The 26,178-nt window shown below is 42.3% G+C and overlaps 1 protein-coding gene across 1 annotated transcript in view; it reads right to left on the bottom strand.

Moving 5' to 3' along the window:
- ADGRE1 (adhesion G protein-coupled receptor E1) overlaps nt 1-26,178 on the bottom strand; it is a 119,929-nt gene that overhangs the window by 28,624 nt on the left and 65,127 nt on the right. The window contains exons 5-10 of the mRNA XM_068980996.1: nt 11,074-11,220; nt 7,840-7,989; nt 6,215-6,355; nt 5,983-6,129; nt 2,128-2,216; nt 475-558 (exon numbers count right to left, since the gene is read on the bottom strand). Of these exons, the coding sequence (XP_068837097.1) occupies nt 475-558; nt 2,128-2,216; nt 5,983-6,129; nt 6,215-6,355; nt 7,840-7,989; nt 11,074-11,220 (758 nt within the window). The remainder of the gene's footprint in view (nt 1-474; nt 559-2,127; nt 2,217-5,982; nt 6,130-6,214; nt 6,356-7,839; nt 7,990-11,073; nt 11,221-26,178) is intronic.

A 26,178-nucleotide genomic window follows, 5' to 3' on the forward strand; every position in this document is an offset into this window, starting at 1 on the left:
TTCACAGGAGCTAATGGTGAAGGGATTGAATACATGGCTATAAAGGGGAAACCCAAGGAACTTCTTCAGTGGTCCAGTGGTTAAGACTCTGCACTTCCACTGCCAGGGGTTGCAGGTTTGATCCTTGGTTGGGGAACTAGGATCCCACATGCCATGCAACCAAAAAAAATTTTTTTTTAATTTTTTAAGTAAAAAAAAAAAAGGAAAACCATGGAAGTTGTTGGGGGAGAGGGATGGAACAGTTCTATTGTCTAATTGTGGGTGGTAATTACACAAACCTACTCAGGTAATAAACCCCATAAAACTGTACAGAAAAAAGGCAATTTTTCTGCATGTTAATTTTTCAAACCTTACAGCTGGAGTAGATTAAATGTTGACTCACAACCCTTTTATGCTAAAGAGGATGTTCTACACCCAAGGTATCCCCCAAGATGTTCAAAACTCAAAACACAATTGCAAAGACTTCAGTGTTACCTTCAGAGAGACGACGGTGGTTTTGTTTTTACAGACATTGTCCAGAACGCTGAGGGTGTCATTCATCAGCGCACAAAAGGAAACCTGTATCCAAGCAGGAAGAGCATCTGTGAGCATTGAACAAGCATGAAATGCACAACCTGGGCCCTTGAGCCCTCCACATGGGGGTGGTCTTGAATTCCTGGGTGTTACAAGGCTATAGTATTCTCAGGAAAATAAAAACTCACCCTCAATCAGAATTGGAATCACAGCACCTTTCTCTCCCATAAGTAAGAAAAGAAACCATCAACCAACAGCAAAACTATTGAGTGGGGTAAAAAGACAGAAGTTCCAATATTTTAGCCACCTGATGTGAACAGCCGACTCATTGGAAAAGACCCTGATGATGGGAAAGATTGAAGGCAGGAGGTGAAGGGGGTGACAGAGGATGAGATGGTTGGATGTCATTATTGACTCAATGGACATGAGTTTGAACAAACTCCAGGAGATAGTAAAGAAGTGAAGAAGTGCAGAACCTGTGTGCTGCAGTTCATGGAGTCACAGAGTCTGACACGACTGAGTGACTGAACAACAAGAACAAAAACAGACAGAAAATGTGTGGAAAAAAACCAGTGGTCCAATTGAAATATAATTCAGCTATGAAAAGGACTGAAGCACTGATATTCCCTACAACGTGGTTGGGCCTTGAGAGCATGATGCAGTGAGAGAAGCCAGACACAGAAGACCACATAGTATGTGATTTCATTTATATGAAATATCCAGAATGAACAAGTCTATAGAGATAGAAATTAGATCACGGTTTTTGGGGGGTTGAGGACAGGAGGGAAGACAGAGTAACTGCTAATGGGCATATAGGGTTTATTTTGGTGGTGATGAAAAGCTTTGGAGATAGAAGTGGTGTTTCACACCACTGTGAGTGTACTAAATGCCTCTGAATTGTATGCTTTAAAATGATAAATTTTATGTGTATTTCACAATTAAAAAAAAAACAGCTGTGGTCTGAAGTACACCGGAATTCCAAAGCTAATTTATAAGTTTATATTTAATATAGTGATATCAATTTCTGAAAATGCTTCTGGAATCTTTGCTCACTAGAATGACTTCATTAGAAAATCAAGATATCCAGATTCCTCTTTGCCCGGCTTGGAGGCTGTGTATCATCCATTCCACATCAGACAGATGCAGCAATATACCTCACAAAAAGTGAGACTCCAACATTCTTACTTGTTTGAGTAAATGAATTCCCAAGTTTTAGAAAGGCAAATGTCCTTCCTTTCCAGCTTTACTTGAAGCTAGGTATAAGCAAAAGTGATACAGGTCATATGCTTAAATGGAAGGACTGTGCCTTTCACTTGCTCTTCTCCCCTGCCCACCAACTGGAATGCAGATTTGATGGCAGGAGCTGCAGCAGCCATTTTGGGCCACAATAAGGGAGTCTTGTGTTGATGATGGAAGAGCCATCATCCATGGTATTATGGAGCCATCATATCAGATCTCAGCAGCTTACATTCAGATTGCTACAAAGAGAGAAATACACATCTATCTGGTCTAGGCCATGATAATTTTTGTCTTAGTAAAAGCTGCAGGACAACATCCTACCTAAGTGCCTTCTGGGAAAAACCTCGAAAACTAGGAACCTTCAAAAATACTTACATATTTAGGCTCCACTGCTGCTCCCACATGGCATAACTGGTCCTGCATGTTGTTGCCTATCACATCATCTTTACACTTGAAGGGAATCCCTCCTAAGAAAACAAAAGCAACCAAATCAAACTTCACCCCAACAAGTCTGCGTTCATCATCCCCTGCATGAAATCCATCCATTGCCATGTTATACAATACAACCGTGAAAATGAACAAACTATAGCTACACACTACAGCAGTGATTCTGAGAAGCATGATAGCAAGTGAAGAAAGCAAGTCAGAAAAGACTATACATAATACACCATTTTTATAAAGCTCCAAAGCAAACCATACTAAACAAGGAATGTTTAGAGGGGGAATATTTTAAGTTCAGGAATTACAGAGTTCCAAGTGGGCCTCTCTTTAGAGGACTCAGGGATATGCATTGGCATTGATGATGTTCTAGTTCTTATGTTGCTAAGGACTTAAGATATACTCATTTTATTATTATATCCCTTTGCCTTCATATAAGTTATCTATACTTTTACAACATCAAATAGTCCATAACTTTAAAATTTTTAAACCTTTCAAAGTTCCCTGTGGTTCTCAGCAAAAAGACTACAAAATTCTTTACATGGCACACAAGTCCTGTAGAAGCTGACTTATGCCCACATCCTCAGATGAAGTAAATGCCATTTCCCATGCCCTCCTCACTTTGCATTAGGCTCAGGGCCTTTGCACATGCTATCATTTGGAGCACCATGATCTCTGCTCTTCATCTAAATAATCCACACTCTTCCTTCAAATTTCTGTTTAAATGGCACTTCACAGAGCATATTAAATATCCCACTACACAATGCACAACAAAGTGCACTGCAATTTTTCAATTATCACACTCATTGTGGTTATTAAATAATAATGCATGTGCTCCCTTCCCTAGACTATAAGCTCTATGAGGGTAGCTATCATGTCTGTCATCAGTTCAGTTCAGTCACTCAGTCGAGTCTGACTCTTTGCGACCCCATGAATTGTAGCACGCCAGGCCTCCCTGTCCATCACCAACTCCCAGAGTTCACTCAGACTCACATCCATTGAGTCAGTGATGCCATCCAGCCATCTCATCCTCTGTTGTCCCCTTCTCCTCCTTCCCCCAATCCCTCCCAGCATCAGGGTCTTTTCCAATGAGTCAACTCTTTGCATGAAGTGGCCAAAGTACTGGAGTTTCAGCTTTAGCATCATTCTTTCCAAAGAACACTTAGGACTGATCTCCTTTAGAATGGACTGGTTGGATCTCCTTGTAGTTCAAGGGACTCTCAAGAGTCTTCTCCAACACCACAGTTCAAAAGCATCAATCTTCAGTGCTCAGCTTTCTTCACAGTCCAACTCTCACATCCATACATGACCACTGGAAAAACCATAGCCTTGACTAGACGGACCTTTTTTGGCAAAGTAGTGCCTCTGCTTTTGAATATGCTATCTAGGTTGGTCAGAACTTTTCTTCCAAGGAGTAAGCATCTTTTAATTTCATGGCTGCAGTTACCATCTGCAGTGATTTTGGAGCCCCAAAAAATAAAGTCTGACACTGTTTCCACAGTTTCCCCATCTATTTCCCATGAAGTGATGGGACCAGATGCCATGATCTTCGTTTTCTGAATGTTGAGCTTTAAGCCAACATTTTCACTCTCCTCTTTCACTTTCATCAAAGGCTTTTTAGTTCCTCTTCACTTTCTGCCATAAGGGTGGTGTCATCTGCATATCTGAGGTTATTGATATTTCTCCCAGCAGTCTTGATTCCAGCTTGAGCTTCTTCCAGCCCAGCGTTTCTTGTGATGTACTCTGCATATAAGTTAAATAAGCAGGGTGACAATATACAGCCTTGACATAGTCCTTTTCCTATTTGGAACTTCCAAGTCCACTTCTAACTGTTGCTTCCTGACCTGCATACAGGTTTCTCAAGAGGCAGGTCAGGTGGTCTGGTATGCCTGTCTCTTTCAGAATTTACCACAGTTTATTGTGATCCACACAGTCAAAGGCTTTGGCATAGTCAATAAACCAGAAGTAGATGTTTTTCTGGAACTCTCTTGCTTTTTCAATGATTCAGCGGATGTTGGCAATTTGATCTCTGGTTCCTCTGCCTTTTCTAAATCCAGCTTGAACATCTGGAAGTTCACAGTTCACTATTGCTAAAGCCTGGCTTGGAGAATTTTGAGCATTACTTTACTAGCATGTGAGATGAGTGCAATTGTGCGCTAGTTTGAGCATTCTTTGTCATTGCCTTTCTTTGGGATTGGAATGAAAATTCACCTTTTCCAGTCCGGTGGCCACTGCTGAGTTTTCCAAACTTGCTGGCATATTGAGTGCAGCACTTTCACAGCATCATCTTTCAGGGTTTGAAATAGCTCCACTGGAATTTCATCACCTCCACTAGCTTTGTTTGTAGTAATGCTTTCTAAGGCCCACTTCACTTCACATTCCAGGATGTCTGGCTCTAGATTAGTGATCACACCATCATGATTATCTTGGTCTTGAAGATCTTTTTTGTACAGTTCTTCTGTGTATTCTTGCTACCTCTTCTTAATATCTTCTGCTTCTGTTAGGTCCAGACTATTTCTGTCCTTTATTGAGCCCATCTTTGCATGAAATGTTCCATGTTCCCTTGGTATCTCTAATTTTCTTGAAGAGATCTCTAGTCTTTCCCATTCTGTTGTTTTCCTCTATTTCTTTGCACTGATTGCTGAGGAAGACTTTCTTGTCTCTTCTTGCTATTCTTTGGAACTCTGCATTCAGTTGCTTATATATTTCCTTTTCTCCTTTGCTTTTCGCTTCTCTTCTTTTCACAGCTATTTGTAAGGCCTCCCCAGGCAGCCATTTTGCTTTTTTTGCATTTCTTTTCCATGGGGATGGTCTTGATCCCTGTCTCCTGTACAATGTCATGAACCTCATTCCATAGTTCATCAGGCACTCTGTCTCTCAGATCTAGGCCTTTAAATCTATTTCTCACTTCCACTGTATAATCATAAGGGATTTGATCTAGGTCATACCTGAATGGTCTAGTGGTTTTCCCTACTTTCTTCAATTTCAGCCTGAATTTGGCAATAAGGAGTTCATGATCTGAGCCACAGTCATCTCCTGGTCTTGTTTTTGTTGACTGTATAAAGCTTCTCCATCTTTGGCTGCAAAGAATATAATCAATCTGATTTCAGTGTTGACCATCTGGGGATATCCATGTGTAGAGTCTTCTCTTGTGTTGTTGGAAGAGGGTGTTTGCTATGACCAGTGCGTTCTCTTGGCAAAACTCTATTAGTCTTTGCCCTGCTTCATTCCGTATTCCAAGGTCAAATTTGCCTGTTACTCCAGGTGTTTCTTGACTTCCTACTTTTGCATTCCAGTCCCCTATACTGAAAAGGACATGTTTTTTTGGTGTTAGTTCTAAAAGGTCTTGTAGAGCTTCATAGAATTATTCAACTTCAGCTTCTTCAGCATTACTGGCTGGGGCATAGACTTGGATTACTGTGATATTGAATAGTTTGCCTTGGAAAAGAACAGAGATCATTCTGTCATTTTTGAGATTGCATCCAAGTACTGCATTTTGGACTCTTTTGTTGACCATGATGGCTACTCCACTTCTTCTAAAGGATTCTTTCCTGCAGTAGTAGATATTAAATCCTCAGGACCTAGTGCAGGGGACTGTTGAATTCATTAATTAGCAGTTGCTCCAAAAATACTTTATCAAATGAGTGATTAATGAATGAACAAGTGAACAGAAAATAAGAGAATATGTAGATAAAGTAAAAAAAATAGGAAAATCCAGAGAATGAGAAAAAGTGAAAATTCTACAAAGCAAGACACAGATTCCATTGCCAAGACATGTAAGGAGATTATTACTTTGGCAGCTGAAGTTGCCATGTTTCCAGGAGCCTTCTGGATTGGGATGAAAACCTACAATGCAGCCACAGCTGTAGGAGCCCAGGGTGTTGGTGCAGACAGAATTTGGGCCACATCGTGAGGGATCCTGAAGGCACTCGTCGATATCTGCAAAAAACTCAAAGATATCAAACAGTGCAGAGGAGTAAGGATATAGTTCTTTCCAAGGAGGTCCAGCAAACTCCCTACTCACCTATGCAGTCTGCCTTTTGATCTTTGGGGTTGAGTTGTCCATTGCTTGGTGCAAAGCCAGGGTGGCAGGCACAAAAATAGCTCCCAGGGGTGTTGGTGCATGTCCCATTGAAAAGGCACCTGTCAAGGCACTCGTCAACATCTGTGGAGTAGAGACCAGACATGATGCAGGATGGGTCACCAAGCCAATGAAAATCACGCTTCCCCTTTCAAAGCAGAGGGTGCACATGTGCTCTGTTGCTTCCGTCGTGTTCAACTCTTTGTGACCCTGTGGACTATAGCCCACCAGGCTCCTCTGTCCATGGGATTCTCTAGGGGAGAATGCTGGAGTGGGTTGCCATGTTTTCCTCCAGGGGATCTATCGCACCCAGGGATGGAATGCACATCGCCTGCACCTCCTGCACTGCAGGCAGATTCTTTATCACTGAGCCACCAGGGAAGCCCCTCAAAGCAAAGAGTTCTTGCTAAAACATAACAGCCCAACCAGGGACTACATTTCCCAGAATCCTCTGCAGCTAGATGGGATCAAGTGACTAGCTTTCACTTATAGAATGTGAAGGAGTATGATGTGTAACTTCTGAGCCAAGGGGTTAAGAAGTTGCTGTACCTTTTCTCTTTTTCCCCACTACTGACTGTAACCAGAAATTTCTTTTTAAAATCTTCTGGCCACGCCCACATGGCTTAAGTGGTACCTTAGTCCCCTGACCAAGGATGGAACTTGCACCCCTTACATTGAGAGCACAGAGTCTTAACCACTGGGCCACCAGGGAAGTTCCTGGAACCAGGAATTCTAATGTCTTAAGGGATAGACGAACCAAGAGATACAAAGAGACTGGTTCCCTATATCACTCCATGGAGGAAAGTTGCCCCTCGGCCAAGTATATCTGTATTGGATTGGTGTGAGAGTAAGAAATCTCTATTTTGTTGATCTAGTGGTTCTCAACTGAGGGACCTTGGGCAATGTCTGGAGAAATTTTTAGTGGTCACTTGGATCCAATGGGTAGAGACCAAAAACCCTGCCAAATATCCTATAATGCACAGGTTAGCAGCCCCGACACACAACAAAGAGCTATCCAGCTCCTAAAGTCAATAGTACCAAAGTTGAGGAACCCTGGCCATATAACCAATGTCCCTCTGAGAGTTTCTGAGCCAGCTGCAGTGCTCTGAGGAAGCCCAAGGAGCCATGAGGAAAAGTCCATAAGGAAAACTGAAGGGCCAGCTGAACTCCCAGCCAGAGGCCATTGCCAACTACCAGGCATGTAAGCAAGGTTATTTTGGACCTGCCAACCATGGTAGGGCCCCCCAAAAACCGTATGGTCAACCCACAGAATCATGGGCAAAGACAAGTGACTGGACACTTCCCTAGTGGTCCAGTAGTTAAGAATCTATCTTCCAAAACAGGGGACATGGGTTCAATCCTTGGTTGGGGAACTAAGTTTTCAAATGCCACGGAGCAACTAAGCCTGCAAGCCCCAACAAAAGATCCCATGTACCACGACAAGACCCAAAGTACCCAAATAAATAAATACTTTTTTAAAAAGAACAAATGACTGTTTTGATAAGTCACCATGTTTCAGGGTAGTTTGACACCCACTGAGAAGTCCCCAAAATGGCTGGAAGAGTTACCTGCACACTTGAAAGCCTCAGGCTTTTCAGGGCTCCACACTCCAGGTGAAAAGAACCCTGGCAAGCAGGAGCAACTGTATTTTCCTGGGATGTTGGTGCAGACAGAATTGGGACCACAAAGAGTTGAGTTCCTGGAACATTCGTCCACATCTAAGCGGAAAATCAAAATGCAGAAGAATGATGAGAGTACAGTAGCAGTTCACAGCCCCATCACTGGCTAAAGCCAATGGGTTTCCCTGACTCCTTCAGGCTCACCTTCTTAAATTCTTTTGTGTCACTATGAAAAGAAAGCATTTAGAGACGTGTGTGTGACCCATGCAAATCTTCTGATAAGGATCCCCCACAGCTCAGGACAAAATCCACACTCCTCATTAGAACATGTAAGACCCTGAGAGTCTGTTCTCATCTGAGCTCATCTTTTCCTTTCTTTTTTTTTTCCTGTTTTTTTTTTTTTTTTTATGTGGACCAAGTCTTCCCTAGTGAGTCAGTGGTAAAGAATCTGCCTGCCAAAGCAGGACACATGAGTTCGATCCTTCGATCCAGAAGATTCCCTGGAGAAGGAAATGGCAACCCAGTCCTGTATTCTTGCCTGCATAATCCCATGGACAGGGAAGTCTACAGTCCATGGGGTCGCAAAAGAATCAGACATGACTTAGCGACCAAACATTATTTTAAAGTTTTTACTGAATTTGTTACAATTTTGCTTCTGTTTTATGTTTTGGGATTTTGGCTGTGAGGCAAGTGGTATCTTAACTCCCCAGCCAGGGGCCAAACCTTTTCTCACTGCATTGGAAGGTGAAGTCTTAGCCACTGGACTGCCAGGGACGTCTCTCATATTTTGCTTCTAATGCCTTCATAATTCATGATTCAAATTCGTCAATTACCTGTCGGTTCAGGAGGCTCATTCTCTCTCACCTGTGTTCCCTCAGCCTCAAATTCATCATTCCCCTCTTTTGTTAATGAATTTCAATTCCTTTCCAAGGAATCACTATATCCAAGTGGAGGGGTAGAGAGCATGGATGTCATGAGTTCAAAGCCTGGCTCTGATCCTTATAATCTGTGTGTTACTGGATATTATGGAGTGAATTATGTCTCTCCAAAATTCACAAGTTGAAGCCCTCCCCTCCCCCAGTGGGATGGCATTTGGATGTGGAAAACAATTAGCTTTAGATAAGATCTTGAGTGTGGAGCTCTCGTGATGGGATTAATGCCCTAAAAAGAAGAGGAAGAGGAACTTTCCTGATGGTCCAGTGGTTAAGAATCTGCCCTGCAATGCAGGGGATGGAGGTTCAATGCCTGGTCAGGGAGTTAATATCCAACGTGCCATGGAGCAACTGAGCCCTCACACCACAACTACTGAGCATGTGTACCACAACTAATGACTCCATGCACCACAAGGAAGACTATGAGTGCCACAATTAAGACACAACACAGCCAAATAAATATGATGCAACCATGTGTAAAAAAGAAATACATGTTATGCTTTTGAAAAAAAGAGGTAAAACACAAGAGCTCTTTCTCTCTCTCTGCTGTGTGGGGACACAGCAAGAATGCAGCTGTGTACAAGACAGGAAGAGAGCTCTCTCCAGAACCCTACCATGTTGATACTTAATCTTGGACCTCCAGCATCCAAAACTATGGGATAATAAATCTCTGTTGGTGAAGCCCCCACCCTCGATCTATGGTACCTTGTTATGGCAGTCTGAGCTAATACACTGGATAAGAAAATTCATCTCTCTTTGTCTCTGTTTCCTCATCTTTGAAATGAAAGCAATAATAGAATCCACCCAATTTAGTTCAGAGGAAATAAGATGATGAGATCAAACCAGTCAATCTTAAAGGAAATCAACCCTCAATATTCATTGGAAGGACTGATGCTGAAACTGAAGCTCCAACACTTTGGCCACCTGATGTGAAGGGCCACCTAATCAGAAAAGATCCTGATGCTAGGAAAGATTGAGGGCAGAAGAAGGGGACAATAGAGGACGAGATGGTTGGATGGCATCACCGACTCAATGGACATGAGTTTGAGCAAACTATGGGACATAGTGAAAAACAGGGAAGTCTGGCATGCTGCAGTCCTCGAAGAGACAGACATGACTTAGTGACTGAACAACAATAAGTATCTTTAAATACTCAGAATGGAATCTGGGACAGAGTAAATATTATAGATGTATTCACTAGCTAACATAAAAAATGCACTGCAAACGTGTTGCGCTTTCTTTATGGCAGGCAATGAGGAAAATCTTTATAGGCATCCACTTCATGAAAGCTCACAGCAGCCCTATGAATTGCAAACTAATATTCCCATTTTTCAGAGGAGAAAACTGAGGCTTCAAAACTGTGAAAAATCACATATCTTGTGAAAAGCACAACTGTGATTTAAACCCACGTTCTGTCTGGCTCTGGTGTTTTTACATGACAGCTTTCCAAGCTGTCTTGAGTCTCAGAGACTGGGAATTTGAGGATTAAGTTGATATCTGTCCTGCACAAGCCCATCCTGACATGCTAGTGTTTGCAACCTGATTCAGAGGCAAAAGGGCATGGTGGTTGGGTATGAAGTCACACTGGGAAGAGCTGAATCTTAACTCTCTTATTTCCTTTCTATTTGACCTTGGTGATTCCATCACAATGGAGGCTGTTCCTCATCTGTAAGATGGGTATAAAATACCATTGTACCATCAGTTTGTTGGGAGGACTGAACGAACACATGTTTGGAAGAGCTTAGTGTCTTGGCTGGGATCCTGCCTCCAGACCACTGCACCTACTGTTTCCTCTTCCTAGAACACCCTTCCCCAGACACCCAGGATCTCACTCCCTCGGGTCTTATATCAAAAATCAACTTCTCAGCATGACCTCTCCCTACCACTCTATTAAAACTACAGCATCACCCTCATGTATTCCCCATTCACCTTTCCTTGAACTATTCCTGACACACAAGATTTTCCTGCATGCATTTTGTTGTTACCTTCCTCTCCCCACATTTTAAGATAAGTTCCAGGAGAACAAGTAATTTTTACCTGTGTTACTCACTGCTGTATCCTTCATCGCTAGAATTATGCTTGGCATATACTAGGTGCTCAAGAAGTATTTGTAGAATGAATGCATGAATGAATGATTGACTATTGGCTTCAGCTCTACAGACAAGGGCTTTGGACTCAGCTGAGACCCACTTCAACTTCTTCCCCACCACTTCTGTCTTTGCAAACAGATTGGACTTGATTCTTCACTTACCTTCACATGTCTCTCTTGGTCCCTGGAAATTCTTCTTTCCACTTCTGGATTCATATCCTGTGTTGCAGACACAAGAGTAGCTTCCAAGACTGTTGTGGCAAGTCGAATGCTCTGGGCAGCTTCTGGGATTGGCACATTCATCCACATCTGGTGAGTAGAAATCAAAGCCATGTCAAAGAAGAAGAAATGGTAAAGATGGGACACTACAAACAGGAGATTATCTCCACTTGACCTTCCCCAATATCCAGACTTTCCCCTTCTTCCTAACCTCACTTTAAGTTAGGCACGGCCATGAGAATACATTCTGACCAATTGTATGCACACAAAAGGTAACAAATAGTTTCAAACCATAATGATCATAGATTGTAGAAATGGCTGTCATGTTCTACTCCTCCCTATGTCCAACCTTGGCATGAGGCTTGTGCCATACAATGTGACATTGCCACTCATCTCTCTAACGTGTGGAGTTTGATTCTGCAGCCCTTCACTCTACCTGGCTCTATGACTAGCACTAGCCAATAGATACAGCAGAAGCAACGTGGTGGCACTTCCAAACAGACCTCAAGAAACCTATTTCTGCTCATTCTTTGGGTCCCTTGCCTTTGTCACATGAACAAACTCCAGGATAGTAAGAAAAAGACAAAGTGAAAGAGACACAGATCATCCTAGATGAGCTGCAGATATATGAGGCCGCCCAGCCAAGATCATCAAAGCTGACACACAGCTGACCACAAACACATGAACTAGCCCAGTGGAGACCTAAAGAACTGACCAGAGCAGAGCTCAACCTAAACTTCCAACATGTGGAGTTAAGAAATGAACAAATGGTGGTAGTTTTAGCCACTAACTTCTGGGGTCATTTGTTACTCAGCAATAGCTAACTGCTACAAACAGATCAGAAGTGTCAGAGATTATTTCAAAATATCTCTAACTCCAAGCCAAGGGAATATGTTGAGGGCTTGATCATTCTATGCCTTACTTATGGACTCACCCTCCCTTCAGATAATTAATAATGCTGCAGCAAGCAGACTCAGGAATTGAAGCCCATATCTCTTGGTGACAGTATTCTGGTTGCAGTGTGCAGAATAGATTTGAGAAAGCAACACTAGAAAAATGGAGAGACTAGTGAGGAGGCCACTGTAATAACGATGGAACTTAAACCAAGGATGGAAAAGAGTGGAGAGATTCAAGACATATTTAGCAGGTAGATTGCCCAAAACACAATGACTGATTTAATATGGAAGGGAAAGGAATATCAAGAATAACTCTCAGATCTTCATTCAAATACCTTTCAAGAAAAAATTCTGAATTTTGGATCTGAGCTTTCCCCAGGACAGAATTTATCTCAGTGCTAATGACACATGGGACCAGATTATTTTTGGTTGTGGGGAGGCTGTGATGTGCATTGGAGGATGCTTAACAGGATCTCTGGTCTCTACCCAGAGACTGACCAGTTGATTAACACAAACTACCCACCAACATCACCAGAACGGAAAACCAAAACTATCTACAGATACTGTCATATCTCCCACCAGTTAAGTGTAAATCAGGCTAGAGCTTGAGCCATGAAGTATTCTCAAGTATTGCCTGAGCCACAGCTTAACTCATAGATGGCACTCAACAGGAGTTCAAATTCAGCTTCTTCCACTTCATAGCTGTGTATCCTTGGATAAATGACTTTACCTCTCTGAGCCTCAAGTGGATCATTAGGAGCATAATCTTTACCTCACAGGAACATCAAATAAAATTCTTAATTAACTGAGTAGCTAAAAAAGAAGATCAAGTTCTCTATACTTTCACAGATGGGGTTTTTAGAGGTGAATCCAAAATGACAGCTGTAGCGGTAGCTTCCCAAAGAGTTGGTGCACTCAGAATGCTCTGGGCAGACCCCATGTGAGAGGCATTCATTAATGTCTGAGAAACAGTGGAGGAGAGTGAGCACACCAAAGATTAGGTGTCTAAGTTTAGCACACCATGTACTCAACTCAATAGGAGTTGTCTACCAAAGACCCAAGCCTGAGTCTGAGTGCATTACCTGTGCAGGTAAAATGACCTGACTTTCCAGGGATCCAATTATTTCCAGTGGGAGAAGAGAAACCAGTCAAACAGCTGCACTCATACCTTCCTGGCAGGTTTCTACAGATTGAGTTAGGACCACAAGTTGGGGCCCTTTGAGAACATTCGTCTATATCTGAAGAGAAAGAGAGACAGAGTTACAAATTTTCTTCATCTTGGGAAATAGTTTGTATTTTCCAAAGATAGTTGAAACAGTGTCTTTCATTCCTAATGCCATTAATTCAATGTCCTTTCTTTGATACTCCTTCCATCAACCAATGAGACTTATATTTCTTACCCTTGAATCTGAGCATGCGTGTGACTGTGGTGGTGGTGACACTAGGTCATAAAAATACCATGCCAAGTCATCACAATATCACACACTTCCACCTGGTTCTCTTGAGATGCCCATGCTTGACTCAGCTGCCATACTGTGAGGAAGCTCAACTAGCCATGCTCTCATGGAGAAGAACTTAGACCTCCAGCTTACAACTCTGGCAGAGCTGCCAACCAACAGCCAGCACCACCTTCACCTTGTGAATGAGCCCCTTTCAACGTGGATCCTCTAGCCCTCAGTTGAGCCAACACAACTGTCACTGCATGGAAGAATGTCAAGCCATCAGCAGCAAACTCAGCCCAAATACATGATTGTATTTTGTTTCTTGTCTGATTCTCTCACCATAATAAGAAGTTCCAGTAGAATAAATGTTTTTTTTTTTCTGTATTGTCACAGTTTCCTCCATCCCTAGAATAATGCTTGGCATACAGTAGGTGCTGAACAAGTGTTTGTTGAATGAATGCATGAATGGATGAATTGGCTTCAGTTCTGTAGACAAGACTGTGAACTCAGCTGAGAGCTACCTCAACTTTTAACTCTTCATCCAACACTACTGTCTTTCCAAACAAATTGGATTAGATTCCCCAGAAACCCCTGTACTTACCTTGACATGACTCCCCTGGTCCCTGGAAATTCTTCTTTCCACTTCTGGATATATATCCTGAGTTGCAGACACAAGAGTAGTTTCCAAGACTGTTGTGGCAAGTCGAATGCTCTGGGCAACTTCTGGGATTGGCACATTCGTCCACATCTGGTGAGTAGAAATGAAAACCCAGATCAAGGCAGAGGAAGAAGCAAGGATAGGGGACTGCAAACAGGAGATTCACTCCACCTGTGTGCCACCTGATGCTCCCAAATACCCAGACTTTCCCTTCTCGGAAACTTCCCTTGCAGTGAGGCATGACGTGAGAATAAACTGTGGACAACTGTATGCACACACAAAACGGTGGCAAATACTTTCAAGCCATAATGATCATTGATTGCAGAAATGGGTGTCATCATTTTCTCCTCCCTGTGTCCACACCTTGGGATGAGGTTCGTGCTACACAATGCAACCTTGTCACTCTTCTCTTTAAGATGTGGGGTTTGGTTCACCACCTCTTCACTCCCTCTGGTTCTGTGACTTGCTTTGAACCAATAAGTACAGCAGAAGTAAAGTGGTGCCACTTCCAAACTTACACCTCAAGGAGTCTATTTGCTTCTGCTTCTACACTGGGCCCCTTGCCTCTACATTATGAACAAAGCCCAGGCTAACAACAAAAGAGACAAAGTAGAAGAGAGATGGGACATCCCAGATGAGTCCCAGACATGTGAGAGCCCAGCCAAGATCAGCAAAGCTGACACACAACTGACCACAAACACAGGAACAAGCCCAGTCGACACTTAAAGAAGTGACCAGCGGAGCCCAACTCAAACTGCCAACACATGGTCAAGACACAAAGAAATGGTGCTTGTTTCAGCCACTAACCTCTGGGATGATTTATTACTCAGCAATAGCTAACTGCTACAAATAGACCAGAAACATCAGAGATGACATCACATATCTCCATCAAAATCAGGTAGAAAATCAAAATCTCTACCTCATAGCATCATCAAATGAAGTTCTTAATTAATTGAATAGCTAAAGAAGATCAGATTCTCCACACATTCACTGACTGAGGATGTTAGAGCTGAATTCAACTTGGCAGCTGCAATGGTAGCTTAACAGTTGGTGTACTCAGAATGCTCTGGGACGACCCCACTGGAAAGGCACTCATTAACCTCTGAGGAGCAGTGGAGAAGAGTGAGCATATAAAGATTAGGTGTCTAAGGTAAGAACACATATGTATGCATGCGTGTTAAGTCACTTCAGTCGTGTCTGAATCCCTGTGACCGTATGGGCTGTAGCCCACCAGGCTACTCTGTCCGTGGGATTCTCCAGGCAAGAATACTGGAGTGGGTCGCCATGCCTTTCTCAAGGGGATCTTCCTGACCCAGGGATCAAACATGTGTCTCCTGCATTTGTAGGCCAGTTCTTTAGCACCTGGGAAGACCCCAGGAAACGTAAGCACCCAACACAATTGCAGCTGTATACAAAAGACCCATGTCTGAGAGCCTGAGCACATTACCTGTACAGGTGAAATGACCTGGCTTTCCAGGGATCCAATTATTTCCAGAGACAGAGTTACAAATTTTCTTCATCTTGGGAAATAGTTTGTATTTTCCGAAGATAGTTGAAACAATGTCTTTCATTCCTAATGTCATTCATTCAATGTCCTTTCTTTGATACTCCTCCATCAGCCAATGAGATTTATATTTCCTCCCCTTGAATCTGAGCATGCATGTGACTGTGGTGGTGGTGACACTAGGTCATAAAAATACCATGCCAAGTCATCACAATATCACACACTTCCACCTGGTTCTCTTGAGATGCCCATGCTTGACTCAGCTGCCATAGTGTTTGGAAGCTCAACTAGCCATGAAAATAAACAGCTCTCATTGAGAAGGCAATGGAAACCCACTCTAGTACTCTTTCTTGGAAAATGCCATGGACAGAGGAACCTGGGTGGTGCAGTCCATGGGGTCACACAGAGTCAGACATGACTGAAGTGACTTAGCAGCATGGAGAAGAACTTAGACCTCCAGCTTACAACTCTGGCAGAGCTCCCAGCCAACAGCCAGCACCTCCTTCAACTTGTGAGTGAGCCCCTTTCAACGTGGATCCTCTAGCCCTCAGTTGAGCCAAAACAACTGTCACTGCATGGAAGAACGTCAAGCCATCAGCAGCAAACTCAGCCCAAATACATGATTGTATTTTGTTTGTTGTCTGATTCTCTCACCATGATAAGAAGTTCCAGTAGGATAAATATTTTTTTCTGTGTTATCACAGTATCCTCCATCCCTAGAATAATGCTTGGCATACAGTAGGTGCTGAAGATGTGTTTGTTGAATCATTGGGGTACACGTGTCTCTTTCAATTCTGGTTTCCTCGGTGTGTATGCCTAGCAGTGGGATTGCTGGGTCATAAGGCAGCTCTATTTGCAATTTTTAAAGGAATCTCCACACGTTCTCCATAGTGGCTGTACTAGTTTGCATTCCCACCAACAGTGTAAGAGGTTTCCCTTTTCTCCACACCCTTTCCAGCATTTATTGCTTGCAGACTTTTGGATCGCAGACATTCTGACTGGTGTGAAGTGGTACCTCATTATGGTTTGGATTTGTTTTTCTCTAGTAATGAGTGATGTTGAGCATCTTTTCATGTGCTTGTTAGCCATCCGTATGTCTTCTTTGGAGAAATGTCTATTAGGTTCTTTGGCCCATTTTTTGATTGGGTCGTTTATTTTTCTGGAATTGAGCTGCATATGTTGCTTGTATATTTTTGAGATTAGTTGTTTGTCAGTTGCTTCATTTGCTATTATTTTCTCCCATTCAGAAGGCTGTCTTTTCACCTTGCTTATATTTTCCTTTGTTGTGCAGAAGCTTTTAATTTTAATTAGATCCCATTTGTTTATTTTTGCTTTTATTTCCAGAATTCTGGGGGATGGATCATAGAGGATCCTGCTGTGATTTATGTCGGAGAGTGTTTTGCCTATGTTCTCCTCCAGGAGTTTTATAGTTTCTGGTCTTACATTTAGATCTTTAATCCATTTTGAGTTTATTTTTGTGTGTGGTATTAAAAAGTGATCTAGTTTCATTCTTTTACAAGTTGTTGACCAGTTTTCCCAGCACCACTTGTTAAAGAGATTGTCTTTACTCCATTGTATATTCTTGCCTCCTTTGTCGAAGATAAGGTGTCCATGGGTGTGTGGATATATCTCTGGGCTTTCTATTTTGTTCCATTGATCTATATTTCTGTCTTTGTGCCAGTTCCATACAGTCCTGATGACTGTGGCTTTGCAGTAGAGACTGAAGTCAGGCAAGTTGATTCCTCCAGTTCCGTTCTTCTTTCTCGAGATTGCTTTGGCTATTCGAGGTTTTTGTATTTCCATAGAAATTGTGAAATTATTTGTTCTAGCTCTGTGAAAAATACCGCTGGTAGCTTGATAGGGATTGCATTGAATCTGTAGATTGCTTTACATAGTATACTCATTTTCACTATATTGATTCTTCCAATCCATGAACACGGTATATTTCTCCATCTATTAGTGTCCTCTTTGATTTCTTTCAGCACTGTTTTATAGTTTTCGATATATAGGTCTTTAGTTTCTTTAGGTAGATATATTCCTAAGTATTTTATTCTTTTCGTTGCAATGGTGAATGGAATTGTTTCTTTAATTTCTTTTTCTACTTTCTCATTATTAGTGTATAGGAATGCAAGGGATTTCTGTGTGTTGATTTTATATCCTGCAACTTTAGCTCTAGTAATAGTAATTTTCGGGTGGAGTCTTTAGGGTTTTCTATGTAGAGGATCATGTCATCTGCAAACAGTGAGAGTTTGACTTCTTCTTTTCCAATTTGGATTCCTTTTATTTCTTTTTCTGCTCTGATTGCTGTGGCCAAAACTTCCAGAACTATGTTGAATAGTAGCGGTGAAAGTGGACACCCTTGTCTTGTTCCTGACTTTAGGGGAAATGCTTTCAAGTTTTCACCATTGAGGATAATGTTTGCTGTGGGTTTGTCATATATGGCTTTTATTATGTTGAGGTATGTTCCCTCTATTCCTGCTTTCTGAAGAGTTTTTATCATAAATGGATGTTGAATTTTGTCAAAGACCTTCTCTGCATCTATTGAGATAATCATATGGCTTTTATTTTTCAGTTTGTTAATGTGGTGAATTACATTGATTGATTTGCAGATATTGAAGAATCCTTGCATCCCTGGGATAAAGCCCACTTGGTCATGGTGTATGAGCTTTTTAATGTGTTGTTGGATCCTGATTGCTAGAATTTTGTTGAGGATTTTTGCATCTATGTTCATCAGTGATATTGGCCTGTAGTTTTCTTTTTTTGTGGCGTCTTTGTCAGGTTTTGGTATTAGGGTGATGGTGGCCTCATAGAATGAGTTTGGAAGTTTACCTTCCTCTGCAATTTTCTGGAAGAGTTTGAGTAGGATAGGTATTAGCTCTTCACTACATTTTTGGTAGAATTCAGCTGTGAAGCCATCTGGACCTGGGCTTTTGTTTGCTGGAAGATTACTGATTACAGTTTCAATTTCCGTGCTTGTTATGGGTCTGTTAAGATTTTCTATTTCTTCCTGGTTCAGTTTTGGAAAGTTGTAATTTTCTAAGAATTTGTCCATTTCTTCCACGTTGTCCATTTTATTGGCATATAATTGCTGATAGTAGTCTCTTATGATCCTTTGTATTTCTGTGTTGTCTGTTGTGATCTCTCCATTTTCATTTCTAATTTTATTGATTTGATTTTTCTCTGTTTCTTGATGAGTCTGGCTAATGATTTGTCAATTTATTTATTCTTTCAAAGAACCAGCTTTTGGCTTTGTTGACTTTTGCTATGGTCTCTGTTGTTTCTTTTGCATTTATTTCTGCCCTAATTTTTAAGATTTCTTTCCTTCTACTAACTCTGGGGTTCTTCATTTCTTCTTTTTCTAGTTGCTTTAGGTATAGACTTAGGTTATTTATTTGACTTTCTCTTGTTTCTTGAGGTATGCTTGTATTGCTATGAACTTTCCTCTTAGCACTGCTTTTATAGTGTCCCATAGGTTTGGGGTTGTTGTGTTTTCATTTTCATTAGTTTCTAGGCATCTTTTGATTTCTTTCTTGATTTCTTCTGAGATTTGTTGGTTATTCAGAAGTGTGTTGTTTAGCCTCCATATGTTGGAATTTTTAATAGCTTTTCTCCGGTAATTGAGATCTAATCTTAATGCATTATGGTCAGAAAAGATGCTTGGAATGATTTCGGTTTTTTTGAATTTATCAAGGTTAGATTTATGGCCCAGGATGTGATCTATTGTGGAGAAGTTTCCGTGAGCACTTGAGAAAAAGGTGAACTTCTCAATAGTTCTTTTCTATATAGTAGGTGCTCAAGAAGTGTTTGCTGAATGAATGCATGAATGGATGAATTGGCTTCAGCTCTGCAAACAAGACTTTGAACTTAGCTGAGACCTACCTCAACGTCTAACTCTTCCTCCACCACTGCTGTCTTTCCAAAAAGGATGGACTTGATTCTCCAGAAGACCCCTGCACCTACCTTGACATATCTCCTCGGGTCCCTGGAAATTCTTCTTTCCACTTCTGGATATATATCCTGAGTTGCAGACACAAGAGTAGTTTCCAAGACTGTTGTGGCAAGTTGAATGCTCTGGGCAACTTCTGGGATTGGCACATTCGTCCACATCTGGTGAGTAGAAATGAAAATCCAGATCAAGACAGAGGAAGAAGCTAGGACAGGGGACTGCAAACAGGAGATTCACTCCACCTGTTTGCCACCTGATGTTCCCAAATACCTAGACTTTCCCTTCTTCAAAACTTCCCTTGCAGTGAGACATGACGTAAGAATAAATTCTAGCGACTGTATGCACACACAAAACGGTGGCAAATACTTTCAAGACATAATGATCATTGATTGCAGAAATGGCTGTCATCGTTTACTCCTCATTCTGTCGACACCTTGGGATGAGGTTCGTGCTACACCATGAGACCTTGTCACTCTTCTCTTTAAGATGTGGTGTTTGGCTCACCACCTCTTCACTCTCTCTGGTTCTGTGACTTGCTTTGAACCAATGAGTACAGCAGAAGTAAAGTGGTGCCACTTCCAAACTTACACCTCAAGAAGCCTATTTGCTTCTGCTTCTACACTGGGCCCCTTGCCTCTACCACATGAACAAACCCCAGGCTGACAACAAAAAAAGACAAAGCAGAAGAGAGATGGAACATCCCAAAGGAGTCCCAGATATGTGAGAGAGCCCAGCCAAGATCAGCAAAGCTGACACACAACTGACCACAAACACAGGAACAAGCCCACTCGACACTTAAAGAAGTGACCAGCGGAGCCCAACTCAAAGTGCCAACACATGGTCAAGACACAAAGAAATGGTGCTTGTTTCAGCCACTAACCTCTGGGATGATTTATTACTCAGCAATAGCTAACTGCTACAAATAGACCAGAAACATCAGAGATGATGTCACATATCTCCATCAAAATCAGGTAGAAAATCAAAATCTCTACCTCATAGCATCACCAAATGAAGTTCTTAATTAATTGAATAGCTAAAGAAGATCAGATTCTTCACACATTCACTGACTGAGGATGTTAGAGCTGAATTCAACTTGGCAGCTGCAATGGTAGCTTAACAGCTGGTTCACTCAGAATGCTCTGGGAAGACCCCACTGGAAAGGCATTCATTAACCTCTGAGGAGCAGTGGAGAAGAGTGAGCAGATAGAGATTAGGTGTCTAAGGTACGAACACATATGTGTGCTGCATGCTAAGTCACTTCAGTCGTGTCTGAGTATCTGAGACCCTATGCCCTGTAGCCCACCAGACTCCTCTGTCCATGGGATTCTCCAGGCAAGAATACTGGAGTGGGTTGCCATGCCCTCCTCAAGGGGATCTTTCTGACCCAGGGATCAAACCTGTGTCTCCTGCATTTGTAGACCGGTTCTTTCGCACCTGGGAAACCCCAGAAAACGTATGCACCCAAAATAATCGGAGCTATCCACAAAAGCCCCATGTCTGAGAGCCTGATCACATTACCTGTACAGGTGAAATGACCTGGCTTTCCAGGGATCCAATTATTTCCAGAAAACAGAGTTACAAATTTTCTTCGTCTTGGGAAATAGTTTGTATTTTCCGAAGATAGTTGAAACAATGTCTTTCATTCCTAATGCCCTTAATTCAATGTCCTTTCTTTGATACTCGTTCCTTCAACCAATGAAGTTTATATTTCCTCCCCTTGAATCTGAGCATGCATGTGACTGTGGTGGTGGTGACACTAGGTCATAAAAATACCATGCCAGGTCATCACAGTATCACACACTTCCACCTGGTTCTCTTGAGATGCCCATGCTTGACTCAGCTGCCATACTGTGAAGAAGCTCAACTAGCCATGCAAAAAAACAGCTGTCATGGAGAAGATCTTAGACCAGCAGCTTACAACTCTGGCAGAGCTCCCAGCCAACAGCCAGCATCACTTTCACCTTGTGAGTGAGCCCCTTACAAAGTGGATCCTGAGCCAACACAACTGTCACTGCTTGGAAGAACGTCAAGCCATCAGCAGTAAACTCAGCCCAAATACATGATTGCATTTTGTTTGTTGTCTGATTCTCTCACCATGATAAGAAGTTCTAGTAGAATAAATTTTTTTGTGTGTTATTAAAGTATCCTCCATCCCTAGAATAATGCTTGGCATACAGTAGGTGCTCAACAAGTGTTTGTTGAATGAATGCATGAATGGATGAATTGGCTTCAGTTCTGTAGACAAGATATTGAACTCAGCTGATATCTACCTCAACTTCTAGCTCTTTGTCCAGCACTGCTGTCTTTCCAAACAGATTGGACTTGATTCCACAGAAGACCCATGCACCTACCTTGACATGTCTCCCCTGGTCCCTGGAAATTCTTCTTTCCACTTCTGGATATATATCCTGAGTTGCAGACACAAGAGTAGTTTCCAAGACTGTTGTGGCAAGTCGAATGCTCTGGGCAACTTCTGGGATTGGCACATTCGTCCACATCTGGTGAGTAGAAATGAAAACCCAGATCAAGGCAGAGGAAGAAGCAAGGACAGGGGACTGCAAACAGGAGATTCACTCCACCTGTGTGCCACCTGATGCTCCCAAATACCTAGACTTTCCCCGTCTCCAAAACTTCCCTTGCAGTGAGGCATGACGTGAGAATTCACTGTGGACAACTGTATGCACACACAAAACGGTGGCAAATAGTTTCCAGCCATAATGATCATTGATTGCAGCAATGGCTGTCATCGTCTTCTCCTCCCTGTGTACATCTGGGGATGAGGTTTGTGCTACACAATGCGACCTTGTCACTCTTCTCTTTAAGATGTGGGCTTTGAAGCCGTGGTACATATACACAATGGAGTATTAATCAGCCGTTAAAAAGAATACATTTGAATCAGTTTTGATGAGATGGATGAAGCTGGAGCCAATTATACAGAGTGAACTAAGCCAGAAAAAAAAAAAAAACACCAATACAGTATACTAACCTATATGTATGGAATTTAGAAAGATGGCAATGATGACCCTGTATGCAAGACAGCAAAAAAGACACAGATGTGTATAGTGGACTTTTGGACTCAGAGAGAGAGAGAGAGGGTGAGATGATTTGGGAGAATGGCATTGAAACATGTATAATATCATGTAAGAATCGAATCGCCAGTCTATGTCCGATGCAGGATACAGCATGCTTGGGGCTGGTACACGGGGATGACCCAGAGAGATGTTATGGGGAGGGAGGTGGGAGGGGGGTTCATGTTTGGGAACGCATGTACACCCATGGTGGATTCATGTCAATGTATGGCAAAACCAATACAGAATTGTAAAGTAAAATAAAGTAAAAATAAAAATTAAAAATAAAAAGATGTGGGGTTTGGTTGACCACCTCTTCACTCTCTCTGGTTCTGTGACTTGCTTTGAACCAATAAGTACAGCAGAAGTAAAGTGGTGCCACTTCCAAACTTACACCTCAAGAAGCCTATTTGCTTCTGCTTCTACACTGGGCCCCTTGCCTCTACCACATGAACAAACTCCAGGCTAACAACAAAAAAGACAAAGCAGAAGAGAGATGGAACATCCCAAAGGAGTCCCAGATATGTGAGAGAGCCCAGCCAAGATCAGCAAAGCTGACACACAACTGACCACAAACACAGGAACAAGCCCAGTGGACACTTAAAGAAGTGACCAGCGGAGCCCAACTCAAACTGCCAACACATGGTCAAGACACAAAGAAATGGTGTTTGTTTCAGCCACTAACCTCTGGGATGATTTATTACTCAGCAATAGCTAACTGCTACAAATAGACCAGAAACATCAGAGATGACGTCACATATCTCCATCAAAATCAGGTAGAAAATCAAAATCTCTACCTCATAGCATCATCAAATGAAGTTCTTAATTAATTGAATAGCTAAAGAAGATCAGATTCTCCACACATTCACTGACTGAGGATGTTAGAGCTGAATTCAACTTGGCAGCTGCAATGGTAGCTAACAGGTGGTGCACTCAGAATGCTCTGGGAAGACCCCACTGGAAAGGCATTCATTAACCTCTGAGGAGCAGTGGAGAAGAGTGAGCAGATAGAGATTAGGTGTCTAAGGTAAGAACACATATGTGTGCATGCATGCTAAGTCACTTCGGTTGTGTCTGAATCTCTGTGACCCTAGGGGCTGTAGCTCACCAGGCTCCTCTGTCCATGGGATTCTCCAGGCAAGAACACTGGAGTGGGTTACCATGCCCTCCCCAAAGGGATCTTCCTGACCCAGGGATCAAACCTGTGTCTCCCGCATTTGTAGGCCCGTTCTTTAGCACCTGGGAAACCCCCTGAAACGTATGCACCCAACATAATTGGAGCTGTCTACAAAAGACCCATGTCTGAGAGCCTGAGCACATTACCTATACAGGTGAAATGACCTGGCTTTCCAGGGATCCAATTATTTCCAGACAGAGTTGCAAATTTTCTTCATCTTGGGAAATAATTTGTATTTTCCAAAGATGGTTTAAACAATGTTTTTCATTCCTAGTGCGTTTAATTCAATGTCCTTTCTTTGATACTCCTTCCATCAACCAATGAGACTTATATTTCCTCCCGTTGAATCTGAGCATGCATGTGACTGTGGTGATGGTGACACTAGGTCATAAAAATACCATGCCAAGTCATCACAATATCACACACTTCCACCTGGTTCTCTTGAGATGCCCACGCTTGACTCAGCTGCCATAGTGTTTGGACGCTCAACTAACCATGAAAATAAACAGCTCTCATTGAGAATGCAATGGAAACCCACTCTAGTACTCTTGCTTGGAAAATGCCATGGACAGAGAAACTTGGGTGGCTGCAGTCATGGGGTCGCACAAAGTCGGTCATGACTGAAGTGAACTAGCAGCATGCAGAAGAACATAGACCTCCAGCTTACAACTCTGGCAGAGCTGCCAGCCAACAGCCAGCACCACTTTCACCTTTTGAGTGAGCCCCTTTCAATGTGGATCCAGTACCCTCAGTTGAGCCAACACAACTGTCACTGCATGGAAGAATGTCAAGCCATCAGCAGCAAACTCAGTCAGATAGCACACAGCCCAAATACATGACTGTATTTTGTTTGTTGTCTGATTCTCTCACCATGATAAGAAGTTCCAGTAGAATAAATGTTTTTTTCTGTGTTATCACAGTATCCTCCATCCCTAGAATAATGCTTGGCATACAGTAGGTGCTCAAGAAGTGTTTGTTGAATCAATTGCTATTGGCTTCAGCTTTGTATATGAGGGCTTTGAACTCACCTAAGACCCACCTCAACTTCTCCCCACCATTTCTGTCTTTTCAAACACCTTGGACTGGATTCCCCAGAAGACCCCTGCAAATACCTTCACACATCTCTCCTCGCCCCTGGAAACTTTTCCTTCCACTTCTGGATTGAAAACCCGGGTTGCAGACACAAGAGTAGCTTCCAAGGCTGTTGTGGCAAGTCGAATGCTCTGGGCAACTTCTGGGATTGGCACATTCATCCACATCTGGTTAGTAGAAATGAAAACCCGGGTCAAGGTAGAAGAAGCAGTGAGAACAGAACACTGCAAACAGGAGATTCATCCCACCTGTTCTCCACCAGATGCCCCCTGCACCCCACAATATCCAGATTTTCTCATCCTTTTCAGGTTCCATTGGAATTAGGCATGACATGAGAATAAATTCTGGCCAATTGTATGCAAGCAAAAGGCTGGCATTTGTTTCAAACTGTAATGATTATAGATTGCAGAAATGGGTGTCATCTTTTACTCCTCCCTGTGTCCGCACTTTGGGATAAAGTCTGTGCTACACAGTGTGACCTTGTCACTCCTCTCTTTAAGATGTGCAGTTTGGTTGACCAGTCCTTGACTCTAGCTGGCTCTATAACTTGCACTGTCCAATTGAAATGGCAGAAGCAATGCGGTGCCACTTCCAGACTTAGACCTCAAGAAACCTATTTGCTTCTGCTCATACATTGGGCCCCTTGCCTCTGCCATTTGAACAAACCTCAGGCTAATAAGAAAAAGACAAAGGGAAAGAGAAATGGATCATCCCAGATGAGTCCCAGATATGTGAGACGGCCCAGCCATGATTGGCAAAGCTGACACACAGCTGACCACAAACACATGAAAAGCCCAGGGGAGATCAGAAGAACTGAGCAGCAGAGTCTAACCTAAGGTGCCAACACATGGAATCAAGAGATTAAAAATTGCAGTTGTTTCAGCCAGTAACTTTTGGGGTGATTTGTTACTTAGCGATAGCTAACTGCTTCAAATAGATCAGAAATGTCAGAGATGACTTCAAATATCTCTAACTTCAAGATGAGGTACCCAAGAGCCATCCTCACTATAAATAAATAATAGTGTTGCTTAGATTCAGGAAACTGGAGGCCTTAACTCCTGGTGAGAGTGTTACATACTGGCTGCAGTGTAAATGATAGATTTGAGGGAGCACCATTAGAAACAGTGAGAAGACTGCTGCAATTATGTTGGAACTTAAACCAAGGATGGAAAAGACTGGAGAGATTTGAGACACATTTAGCAGGTAGATTTCCCAATGACCTGATGAGTCAATAAATATGGACTGGGGGCAAGGATCAAGAATAA

Source organism: Capricornis sumatraensis, chromosome 9 (genome assembly GCF_032405125.1).
Source record: "Capricornis sumatraensis isolate serow.1 chromosome 9, serow.2, whole genome shotgun sequence".
Lineage (NCBI taxonomy): Eukaryota > Metazoa > Chordata > Mammalia > Artiodactyla > Bovidae > Capricornis > Capricornis sumatraensis.